General features: G+C 43.2%; 1 protein-coding gene across 7 annotated transcripts in view; it reads left to right on the forward strand.

Moving 5' to 3' along the window:
• Positions 1 to 12,991, forward strand: part of PALM2AKAP2 (PALM2 and AKAP2 fusion) — a 428,813-nt gene that overhangs the window by 186,754 nt on the left and 229,068 nt on the right. For all 7 annotated transcript variants that reach the window (XM_012736750.3, XM_012736754.3, XM_012736751.3 and 4 more), the window contains one exon: positions 3,675 to 3,805. In XM_012736750.3, the coding sequence (XP_012592204.1) occupies positions 3,675 to 3,805 (131 nt within the window). The remainder of the gene's footprint in view (positions 1 to 3,674; positions 3,806 to 12,991) is intronic.

The raw sequence follows: 12,991 nt of genomic DNA on the forward strand, positions 1-12,991 counted from the left end.
AACAGACTTACTTTAGGAGCTGTCTTTGCCCTGCCTTCCAGAAGCCCCCATCAAGGCTCTGTTCATTGGTCTGGCCACTAGCAACCCGGCCCCTCGTTCCTTGTCCTCACTCTTCATGGCTGCATCCATTTGACACATGTGAAGTTTGACAGTTCTTAGCACCTGTGAGCTAGGACACATTTGGAAAGATGTATGTTATTTGGACAGTAAGGGACAAACAAAGAGAAAACATTTTTTTATTTTTAGTTTTTACTTCTGCTGAGCTCTGCTCATCACTAAATTCTGAAACAAATCCGACAGTCAACACAAGCCAGAACAGTGCAGGGGAGACCCATATATTCCCGTTATATTCTGAGGGCCTGACCCATTTGGTTTTCAGAGCCAAAAGGAGGGAGATTTAGAGGTAAATATATTTGGATTGGTGGTTTCCTCTGACAGCATGACTTTGGAGCCAAGTGAAAAATCAACTATGCTTTTTTTTTTTTTTTTTAATGTCAAAACACCATTGTGAAACAGACTGAGACCAGGCCTACTACCTTTTTCTGTTAGAGCCTCTCTTCTGGGTTCCTCCTGTTGGGGACATTTTTGATGATGTCACTGCTGTCTCAAGGGAAGAGATAAGTAGAGGGACATGTGCATCTGGGTGCCCGGGGTCACCAGCCTGCTTTGGCCAGAAATGAGGGGGCTAGACCCTGCACTTGGTGGCAGGAGGCACCGTGAGAAGAAGGGCAGAGGGAGCATTCCCAAGAACAGCCATTTCCTTGAGTTGCAAGAAGAGGTGGCTTCAGAACATCCTTGCTGGGGTGGAGAAAGCTAGGACTGCCCTTGGGTGCCCTCTAGAAGGGTCCTCAGGCCAAGACTGGGGATGCCAGGATATCTGTCTCCTGAAATCCTAAGGTTTTTATCATCTGTGGTTTGGACCAGGTTAGTGCCAAAAAATTTAGCACAGAAGGCACTCAGAAGTGTGATCCCTACCCCTCCCAAGTAGTTAAGGAGTAGTTAAGAGTGAAGGAAAATCATTTACTCATTCATTCACTGGAATTGGGCTAGGTGCTACAACGAATGCAAAGGTGAATAAGGGACAGTCCCAGCCTTGGAGGAACTGGCAGTCTAGCAGGGGAACAGATGTACAAAGAAGTAAGGACAGTATGAAAGTGCTCTATGGCATTGTCCCTGCTACATGAGACAGAGCAGAGAGACGCTGATCTTGCCAGTAGACGTGGAGGATAACTTCCTGGTGGCATTTTACCTGCTCATTCTCAAGTGAATGGAGGAGAGGCCAAGAGAACAGGATAAACATCAGCAATAACAAACATTTCTATAGTACAAAGTATGTGCCCAACACTTTTAGTATATAAACGAATTTAATCCTCATAACAACCCTCTAAGATGGGCACTGTTGTCATCTCCATTTTACAGATGGGAAAACTGAGGCTCTGTGAGGAGGAGCCTGTCCAAGGTGACTCAGCCAGTAAATGACAAACTGGCTCCAGAATCCAGGCTGTTGACCACTGTTCGACATGGCCTCTCCCAATCTCCTCATGAGAATAAATGTTAAAGCCAAGTTATAGGTCAAGAGAAGAAAAGCAATAATCATCCTTCTACTTCAACATTGCTACAAATGGCAGGTTTAGTTTGCATGTATATCAGAGTAAATATCTGAATGAAACACAAAAACAATAATTGATTTTAAAATGACCTCTTGCAATATACGACCAAAATCTATCTGGGGAATTCTGAGTGGTTTAAGTGGACGGCAGTGGTTCTGATTTATTTTTTTCCTTCTGTAGCCCACTTAGAAGGAGCAACCAATCTTCCCCACCCATTCCTACTTTCTGATGGAAAAGAATCTTTAATAAGGCTTTGGAGAGCAACCAACATAAACAAATTGTATGGCGAGCTTTTACACGTGATTCTATATTATTAAACGATGCCCTGTAACTTAAAAACTGTATGTTTTTATACTTCCCTTGGTGGTAGATGTAAACTATTTATATAGAACACATTTATAGGCCACATGTTACCAACAATGTGTAATTATTTAAGCATACTGGAGTGTGGGGGTGCTTCCTGTCTATAGTCACTTGAGCAGTACAGTTAAGAATGAGCTCATGTCTTTAAGTCTAAGTATTCAAAAATTACAGGTCAAATGCTATCAATTTGCCTCTCTATGTGCTATAAGAGTAACCAAACTGATCTCCACAAAATGAGGTGTAATGAAATGCTTTGTAATTAAAAGAATAACACCTATAAAAGCCATAGCTACCTGGACATGCACGGATGGTGCATTGCCAAGGAAGTACCTGTGCTGGAAGTGCAGGAGTTCTACCCTGATTGAACTTGCTCCTGGGCATCGCAGGGTCTCCACGGTGCTGAATGGCCCCTGGACTGCTCAGAAGCGTGATGAATCAGGACCATTTGTGAAGTCTAACTTACTATTACTAAATGTTGGTAATTTTTAAAAACTCATTTTGATAGGTTCATACTAAGTAGCCCTTAGTCCCACATATAACGAGAGTCTATGGAATTGTGTACCCTTTGCTTATAAGAGCTGTAGAGAGTCTGCTCCAAGCCCAGATGTCCCGGGTCTCAGTGGTTGTGAGAGCTCCCTTTCCTTTCCCCTTGCTTGCCCTACGTGATGAGATCAAACAAAATTGTGGATAGAGTTGATGCCAGGGAACCCAGGGACCCGGCCCTTACCCTGTGTCAGCTGGGTTCATAGCTGTTGTTCCTTCAGTTACCCACTGTTGTGGGGGAGAATTGGTCGTGTGCCCTGTGTCCTCACAGTGGTCTTGTCCTTTGACCACTGACCTGCCTGCCAGTATACATGCTCACTGGTCCTCAGCCATGATGTGCTGGGCCCAGTCTCTGCAAGCGTTCAGCAGCTGCCTCCTGCCATCTAGGGGCCATGTGAGTGGAAACCCAAATCCAAATTCTCCTCACCTACCTTCCTTGCTATTCCTTTTATTACGTTTCAACATGCTTCTCTCCTGAGCTATTTTCCTCTCCCCTCCTGAAGCCTCCTCCCAACCATTGACCTGAAACACAAACTTTTCATTCCTCCATACAATATTGTACATTAGTACACTGGCACAGGTGGGTGTATGATTTTTATAACCTTTGGTGACTATTGCGGAGGATAATTGGGAATCATTAAAGGGTTTTAAAGAAGGAGCATGACATAGATTAATATCTTTTAAAAAAAGAACACTTTAATATGGACCAGATATTAGGTGATCTTAGGAAATTGTATAATGGAATCGTAATTACATAGAAAAATGTCCATATTTTTTAGAGACTTATACTGAAATATTAATGGGTGAAATGTCATGGTGTTTGTTATTTACTTTAAAATGCTTTAAAGGTGAAAAATATATAGAAAAATATGGCAAAATGTTTATAATTGTTAAATCTAGATGATGCTACATGGGCATCCATTTTTACAGTTTATTCTGTTCTTAATTTTTTTAATAATAGAAAATGATGTAGAAATAAATCCCTCTGGTGGTTCTCTGGGGGTTCGGCCTGTGGGAAGCAGGGAGCCAAGCTGGTGAGGGGGTGAAGGCAGCGACACAGGGGAACACTGATGAGGGGTGTAGCTGAGGCAGCAGAGGGAGCGGAGGGTGTGGACGGAAAAGTATCATCTTGTCTGTTGTCTTCCCTCATTCCCACAGTCCAAAGTGCTTCGGGAAAAATGGCTGCTGCAGGGTATACCCGCTGGAACCGCCGAAGAGGAGGAAGCCAGGAGGCGGCAGTCTGAGGAAGATGAGTTCAGAGTCAAGCAGCTTGAAGACAACATTCAGAGGTAGGTGATTCCCGCCCAGGCGCCCCAAGTGGTATCTTCAGGGTGCAGTAACTACCACTCCCCTCTAGGGGGCCTGTCTCAGTTCTGTCTCCATTTCCAGGGTTTTGGAATTATCTTCCTAAACAGAGCACATTGATATTTAAACTTTGCCAGATGACCCAGAGTTATTACCAGAGTACCACTATTGTATTGGGCTGTGGTACAGCACAGCGATGTCCTCCTGGGCCACTGAGCTATTGTGATCAGCTTGCCCCTTAGCTGAATGCTCCCTTCTGAGCTCTTGTATCAGCTTTTTCCTTCTTTGGGTCTGGCTGTTAGCCATTATTACTGCTGTAGTAGGTCTGCTTCCAAATGTGGTCAATTTGGAACGGGAAAACTGTAGCCAAGGGTCTTGGCATTGAAGGGTACAGAAGTGCTCAGTGAGAGCACCTCTGTCGGTTATATGCCTGCCCTCTAAAAATTAACTTTGTGTTGTCTACTGTCACTACTCAGAGGGTGCTTTGCTTCCATTATGGTTCTCAGCCAGGATCAGACCATTTCAGCCTGGGAGATAAGTGATGTTGTGTGGCCAGTGGCTGGCCAGGTCTGTGCAGGAGCAAAAGCATAGGTTTCCACTTGGGAACTGTAGCCATGCCAGACCCCAGGACACCTAGCCAGGGATAGCAGATGGGAGTGGAAGGTGGCAACTGTAGATGCCTTGGAACCACATCCAGCCCTGCAACCCATCCCACCAAATTCTGCCTAAAGTCTCACTCTCCAGGGCTTCATCTCCTTCTCCTGGGGTGATGAGCTCCGTTAAAATACAAAGGATAGTAGCTAAACTACTATCAGCCATTTATACCCAAAATTGAATGAAGACTCTGAGGGCTCCTAGGGGACCCCAGTAGTGTCACTGAAGGGAAAAACAGGCCTACAGTAAGCCCCAAAGGCATACATCAGCCTATATCCCTGTCTGCTTGGGTCCTAATATCCCTAAAGAACTTTCAGAGCAGCTTGGCTTATCTTTGCTAGTGGGAGAAACCAGCCAAGAAAAAGTCTGTGGGGTGTATGTGTGTGTACATACACATATACACACACTCTACACACGTGTGTGTATATATACAGATATATGTGTACACATTCATAGTTTTTCTTAGAATACAAAGGGTAAAGGCTAAACTGTTACCCACCATTTATATCATATAGATAGATAGATAGTAGGTATTATTATAGACAGAAGGCAGAAAGGATTTGGAAAATAGGGTAAAATTAATTACGTGACCTTTTCTACCTTTCTTAAATGGCATTGGAAAATGTGTTCTTCCAACCAAAGGGGAAGTTTCACCTTTGATTGAATACAAATATGTTGTTATTATGGTCCAATAGGAGGTAACGGTCACCTACAAAATGAGCCATTACACTTGGAGGCTAGAGTCTTAAATTGAGACTGAGTTTGGCTACACTGACCGTTGGAGTGAGGCATATGAGTTAGGGGCTGGTTTATCATTCAGGTGGGCATAAGTATACTCAGAAAAATAAAGAAAATCTCTACTTATCCTTTGAGTCAACAAAATAAAGAGCTCACTTAATATATGCAGGCAATCCCTTTGAGTCCCTTTAAGAGCTATCTAAGCCAGAAGGAAAGAAATCATAATAGCCTAAAGGGTGGCTAGGCCTAGACTCAGGGGACATTTCTTCTGCCCCAGTCATGGCTTTGCTAGACATTGGCCAAATGGGCACTGGATTTGTGCTGGGACGAACTGTACTCTCCAGAGCTGCTTTCTGTGGGCATCCTACAGCAGGATAGGATAGGTCAATTTGGAATGGGAAAACAAATGGGAATTGTCAATTTGGAATAGGAGGAGAAAGGAGAAAAAATAGGAGGAGAAACTTTCTGCTTCCCCTCATCTTACTGGCATTTTCTCTACTACAACGATTAGCATCTTTAATCTCTAGTCACAAGGGAAGAAAGGAGCTATTCTCTCTCTTCCAAGGATACTCAGTCACCTAAGATGCTTCCTCTTAGTCCAGCATGGCTTAGTTCTTTCTCACAGAATGCCATTTGAATGGCTGTAAAGGCTCATGGTAAGCATAAGCCTCCTGAGTGCTACAGAGTCCATGTGGATTGACAGGCCGGGCTCTGCTGATTTGGGAGTCTGGCTAAGCAACTCGATGACGCTGCAGGTTGGATGAGTCTGCTCTTATCTTCCCTGCACTAGCAGGCTAACCGTAACATTTTCTCTTTCTGGCAATGGCAGAGGTGAAAGAGGGCTGAGCAGAAACAAGGCCTAGGCTCAGAGCTGCCCACAAGCCATTAGCCAAAGCAAGTCGTTGGCCAAGCCCAAAACCACTGTGGGGGGATTGGACAGACAGCCAACCTTTAGTGGAAGGAACACAGATCAGGGAAGAGTGGAGAAAGGGGTGAATAATTCGGTCTTCTGGGAGCATGACTGTTGAACTGAAAACCGCAGGCATTCAGGAAAACGGACCAGCATTAGAATCTACAGAAAAGCCAATTAATAAGAAAGAAGAGAAACAGAAACAATGCATGAATGTAGAGGGAAAGGAAGACAAGAGAGTATGATTGATTTTGAGATTAAATTTAGAATCTGATCTTTATAGAAGAGGAATCCTGGAAACTACAGATCAGATGCAGCAGAACCACTAAATAAGGGAATTTAAAAGGAAGCTTTCTTCATTTGAAGCAAAACATTAATCTGTAGATCTTTAGATTAGTACCTACTAGTCTATGTCACCCCCTAGCAATAAATTAGATTCTTGTAAAGTGATGCATAAACTGTTTTCAAACTATAAAGTATATTAGTACAGTTGTGCCCTGAAGGTATTTTAGTCCTTGTTGTTGAATCAAGAGTAGCTTTAAGAAACTGAAGGAGGAATAGAGAATGGTCATCAAAGAACACGGAAAATTCCTACAAGGAAAGATTAAGTGAAAATTTGGGTCATTTAGTTTAGAAAGGGAAAAGATAATAGCAACCTAATTCAGAATTTTGAGTGTATATAGGATTTAGTCCACCTTAATGCTTTATGTCTGGGCCATTCTGAATATGATAAAAACTTCAAATAAAGCATGCAAATTTGCATGTACACATATGTCTATTTCTCTAGATGACTTCAAGAAGAAAGAACATAATCACCTTTCTAATTCTGATTCTAAGATTTTTTTGCAGTGTCAGTAGCTGTACAAGAAGTTCTAGATTTACAGACATATTTTCTTCTAAATGTTATTTATAAATTGGTGGTGGTTTGGACTGGAGAATGATGTCTCTTTTTCAGAACTATTACATGTAGTGCTTAGATTTTTGAAGGAAGGAAAAAAGGAAGGAAGGAGGGAGGGAGGGAGGGAGGGAGGAAGGAATAGTGTAACTAGAATATTAAACTCTGGGCATTAGAATTACCTAGGAAGATTTTTAAAAATAAGCATTCCCAGGCCTCATTCCAGGAAATTTGGATTTAGTGATCCAAGTAAGGAGCCCTGGTATCTGTGTTTTCTTAAAAGAGTGCTTTAGATAATTCTATTGAGCAGTCAGGTTCAAGAATGATTGCTGTAAATGGAAGAAAGGATAGACCATAAGTGAAATCCCATTTTAATACCTAGAAACCCCCAAAAGGGAGTGGGAAACAAATTTGATTTCATACACAAGGATAAAGGACAACCCTGACCCTTGATTTTAGACTGATTCTGGGCTTCCCTCCATTGGTTCAAGGAAATTTGAAACCTGCGTTGGGGACTCCTGTAGCTCTGGCTTGGAGCTAGATTCTTTGCTCTGTAGGCCCCGCAGTGGAGCCAAGCTTTCATTTGAACTTGATTAGAAACAGCCTTGGTTTACCAGGCTAAAAATGATGCAGGCCAGGAAAGCTGGCTGCTTTCCGAAAGGCCAGAAAATTCTACTGTTTTTCAAAGATTTCTGGCTGAAATTAAAAGCAATGTATGGCCTTGAAGTGAGGACATCAAAGCAGCTGGAAAGGAAAGGGGAGAACCTGGTCACTGCAATGGATAAATAGATTGTCATTCTTTAGCAATACTTTGCCTTGGGTAATGTCAGGATTATACTTTTGGCGCTCTGGAAACTACAGTTAAAATAAACTAAATGAGATTGGAATTGTTGAAAACAAAATCTGTACACATTTCTTTTTCTTTTTTAAATTCTGAATGTCTACATCTTCGGTGTGCTTTATCTCTCCTTCCAATGCCGTATTAGAAAGCGCAAGGGGGTTGTTCCTGGCTTGGGCCCATTGTCGATCACTGTTCTTGCAGTCACTGTGTGCGATGGGTCCCTGGGGGCCACACGTGAACCTCACATTGATGCTCTTGGAGATTTTAGGCAGTTGGATCTACACTAGCTGTGTCTACTTCCTGTCTGTCCCAATCAACAAGTCTTGTCATTTGCCTTGTGATGTTTCTACTTAAGATTCTCTTTCTAATTTCATCAGGTTTTACTCAACCGTTTGAAATGCAATGTTCTTAACTTTCTTTGCTTAGTGAGAAATATGGGTAAAATGTATCTACCCACCTCATCCATTAGACCTACCCCCAGTGAAGATGAGAGTTTTGAGTGAAAATGGAATAAGCTGTTGCAAAGCCAGGGTGTTAATGCCAGCTTTGCTGATAATTTGCTGTGTGACCTTGAGTGAGTCTCTCATTGTCTCTGGTCTCAGTTTGCTCATCTGACCAGTAAGAGGTCTCCCAGGGTCTTCTAGCTCTGGTATTCTGAGATTCTCTAACTTGAGAAGTTGGCTAGAGGTCTCTTTTCTGAACAAATACACCTGTGGAGAGAAATGTCACTATTGTGGAAGGAAGTGGTTTTGGAGGCAGATCACAATTGTGGAAAGAGGTAAAGTTCTCAGGAAACAAAAGCCCCATGTATAAGTAAGTGACTCATCACAGAGATGACTAATTCATCTGAACAGCTGTCAGTTTGAAAATATGTTCCATGAAATATTCATTGAATAAAATATTGAAGTCCCAGTTTCTAACCTAGAGAGGACCATGCAACTTTAAAACAAAAAAATCAAATTACAAGTGGATTGGTCCATTTCTGCTTCTGACTTAAGATACTCTGAATGCCTCTGTTAGTCTTTGGTAAATACCAGAACTCACTTAATTTTCCACATTTTCAAGAGGCTCAAAGCCAAAGACTACGGGCATCAAGCGTAAGCATGTGTATGTTATATTGTGGGATTTGACAAGCAAGAGGATGACAGTCGCTTACAACTGTTCTAGAAAAGGCAGACACAGAAAAAAATGTTCATTGACATCACAAAGGATGTTTGCTCAGCATTCATTGTGTTCTTCATACTTGCTATTTTTATCTCGGTGATTCACTGTTCTTTCGCAACGGGGCACGGAGCATAGGGCGCTGGCATTCCACATCTGTCTACTCCTGGCCGGGTTCCCCGCCCACATTCAGCCACATCTGGCAATACAGCCAGTTGTCATTCCCATTCTGTTCTTTCCTCCAAAATAAAACTTTGTATACTATAAACTATATAGTGTTATCACTCTATTGCCTGATGCTAATCATTCTCTTACTCTCTTTGGGGTATTGCCCTAGCTTTTTTGCTTTCATTTAATTCATTAATTTTCTCATTTAAGCCTTATCACACTCCCATGAGGTAGTGATGATGGTGATGATGATGATGGGAAAAGTGAGGCTAGGTGGGGAAGTAACTTGCTGCCCAAAAGGATGCCATTAATAAGTGAAAGAGCAAATATTTGAACTCAGCTCTGCCTAATTCCAAAGCACATTCTTGAAAATCCCAGCAAAAGTTGTTATTTTAAGCTAAAAATGTTTGAGACCTGTGATATTGAGTGAAATTACACTGAAGTACACCTCATGGTGTAGAGCTGCAGTCTCCCACCGCCAGGGGGCGTGTTAGGGATGGGGCCGCAGAGCTGCGCACCGCCCTCTCCCCACTTCCCTAGCACCCTCTCCCCCCTTCCCCTGGTGCCAAAAAGTTTGGGGGCCTCTGGTAGAGAGTTTACAGGTAACCTGTTCCTCCCTCCTCAACCCCCATAAATGCTTCTTCAGGAAGCAGTGGAGCAAATGCACCAAGACCCAGGGGGTGCTGGGCGTCCCCCTACAGTGACTGGTCATTATGACGGGTGAGACTGCCCCCTTCAGGTTCTTTCAGGAAGTACAGGTTCTGTTTTAGGCGTGGCTTCCATCTTTCCTAACCCCTTTGCTCCTGATTGCACTTTCTGGGCTGTCTGCAGTCTACATCTCTGCCGGAAACACAGTGTACTGATGAAAAGGGCTTCCAGCATAGCACACTGATTAGGAACCTGGACCTCAGAGTTTTCATTGAACGTGGCTGGAGTCCCAGTTCTGCATTTTCAAGTTGTTTGATCTTGGACAAGCCATGTAAGCCTCCCGGACTTAAGTGTCCTCACCTGTACATTGGGGAAGACAATATCCACCTTGCATGGTGGTTGTGATGTGGAGAGATCACGTGCGTTTGTGAAGTGCCAAGTGCAGCAGGCTGTCAGTAAAGAAGAGCAGTGCTGTTGTCATGTGTTCCCCTCTGTCCCTCTAGAGCAGGGTTTCTCAACAGCCGCTGGAGAAGCCAAGGAGAAAGTTCTCCTTTGCCCCTGAAGGTTCACTGAAAAGTCAACTTGCAAAAGTCAGATTAATTGGAGAAAAGGCATACAAACTTATTTAACATGTATACACAGGAGCCTTCAGAACGAAGATCCAAAGATACAGGGGAAATTGTCCATTTTTATGCTTAGCTTCAGTAAAGTATGGACAGTCATGTAGAAATCTGATTGGACAAAGAAGGTATGATCTAATGTTAACAGACGGAGTGGGGAAACCCAACAAGTCCTGTCTGTCTAGATTCTTCTTGATCTCTCTGAGCAGCATTCCTTCCTTCTGGGTGCGGGCCAGGACCCTCTCTGGAATTGAAGGTATTATGACCTATAGTCAAACAAAGTAGGTCAGGTAATTAATTTATGGCCAGTTTTTACACAAAAAGTCAGAGGGAAATTTGGAGTCATATTTTTAGGTTTTATGGCTGGTTTTGAGAAAAAACGGTTCTGCTTTCAATGACCTGCCTTGGGGAAGAGGGATTCCAGTTTCTACTGCTAGCCTCGGGGGAGAATGGGACTTGGAGACAGGAGGGCAGGAGAAGGTCAGAGAAAAACTTTTGCTTCTGAGACTGCTTCTACTGCCTTCATTTGGGGGTATTGTTTTCCAAGCCCTAAAACAGCATTATTAACATTTGGGGCTGGATAAATATTTGTTGCAGGAGGCTGTCTTGAGCATTGCAAGCTGTTTAATAGCATCCCTGGCCTCTACCACTAGTTTCTAGTAGCACCATCCCCTCTCTCAGTCATGATAACCGAAGCTGTCTCCAGACATTGCTAAATGTCCCCTGGTGGGGACATAGCTAAATGTCTCCCAGTTGAGAACCACTTCTGCACAGCCTGGAGTTACATGTGTTGATACTAACATGAAAATCTTGCCATCAGGTAGCTTCAGAATGTAGAACCCTAAAAAGATTTATGAAGATATCATTAATGATTCTCATTGCAGAATGACAAAGTGTTTCCGTTGCTTCTCTCAAGCACTGAGCCATGAACAGCAGTTCTGAGTTAAAAAGCTTTTTGCATTTAACACTATGCTGCTTTTGCAAAGGCAGTAGTTTGATGACAGCTCATAAACCCGTAGGATCTTAGGATACACGTAACTAATATGTTTTCTGGATCAGCTCCTATCTGACACTGGTATTTGCAATGAACCTAGTGAGTGGCAGTCAAAAGGTCAAAAGGCAATTTCTCCCAAGGCTGAAAGTAACAGGAAACTCCTTTACTTACAGAGTAAAACCCAAGTCTATACTGGAACCACTGTCATTATACAAAGGATCCTCCTTTGAGATGAAAATTTTGTTCCCTGCAGTTGCTGCCCTCTCTCTAGTTCCTGAGACCACACAGAAAAGTCTCTCTTCACAGACTGAAAAAATCTAGGTGCTTAGGGTTTACGGTCAGCTTTGGAAGCTGGCCGAGGTAAGAGAGGAAACGCTGTTAAATTGCACTCCAGCATCGCAACCTCGTGTGTGTTTCCTTAGCAACAGTAGCGGAAGGCCTGCCAGATGTACCTCAAACATCGTGCCTCTCTCAGGTTTTGTAGGATCCATTATAATCGCCTCATTATTGGTCTGGTAAATTGGGTTCAAAGTGTCCAGAACTATGAAAATAGTAGGAGAATTTCTTCCATACCTTGAGACCACGTAAGAGCCATAATTGGGGAATGCTGGTATTTTCCAGCTTTCAGAACGATTGCTGCAGTTGAAGGAATTGTACAGAGGCAACCTTTTTGGCAGCTGGTCCCAGGCTTTTGGGCCTATGATGGCCATGCCCCAAGTTTCCCCTCTACAAAAAGCTTTGAAAAGAGTACTTTTCCAATTTAAAGTCACTGTGCATAGCCGTTCTATCTTGCAATGTGTACATTTCTAACCCCTCTGCATTCATGATGGAATGAAAACATCGAGCCTCCTGTTGATATTCTCTTGCACATTTTTCACAAATTGTGCATTCTGAAGGCTGTGAATGAGATGGTCTCTTGGTCCTTTCCAGAAATCTTATGACATGGAAGTCTTACAGTTGGGTCTAGTGCCTGCTGTCCAGTGCCCTTGGGAGGTCAAGGCAGGCTTTGAAGGGAGCAGACCTGCTTAGGGAGCTGATTTGGTACCTGCATCACAAGGCCCCAGAGCCAAGTTGATCTCCAAAGCACAACCCCACTTTGAGTTCCCTTCTTTTCACTACGTAGGCCCCAGAGACGAGTCCTGTGGGATCCAAGGCCACTTGATGTTTGTCATTGCGAGTCCTGCCTCTTTCAGCCTTCCCAGTTTCTTTTTCCCTGAGGTCCAGGCCTAGGGCCCTCCAGGGCAAAGATAAGATGTACAAACCCTCCCTGAGTATTAGAATTTTAGTTACTTAGCAAACTCATGCAAGGACACTAGAAGAAACCATCCTCTCCCTTTTCCCACCATTAAAGCAACTTCTGACATCAAGAATTTCTTTGGATCTCTCATCCAAAGGTGTAAACCTTAACAGTGGGAAAATCAGGCCAGGTGAAAGGAAAGTGATACACAATAAGAGATGAGTTAGGTTTGGGTAGGTTTATTAGGAGAGGTTTGTCTGCATCCTAGTTCCCGTCCCCATTTAGTGAACCTGTTTTTAGCACA

Source organism: Microcebus murinus, chromosome 12 (assembly GCF_040939455.1).
Source record: "Microcebus murinus isolate Inina chromosome 12, M.murinus_Inina_mat1.0, whole genome shotgun sequence".
NCBI lineage: Eukaryota > Metazoa > Chordata > Mammalia > Primates > Cheirogaleidae > Microcebus > Microcebus murinus.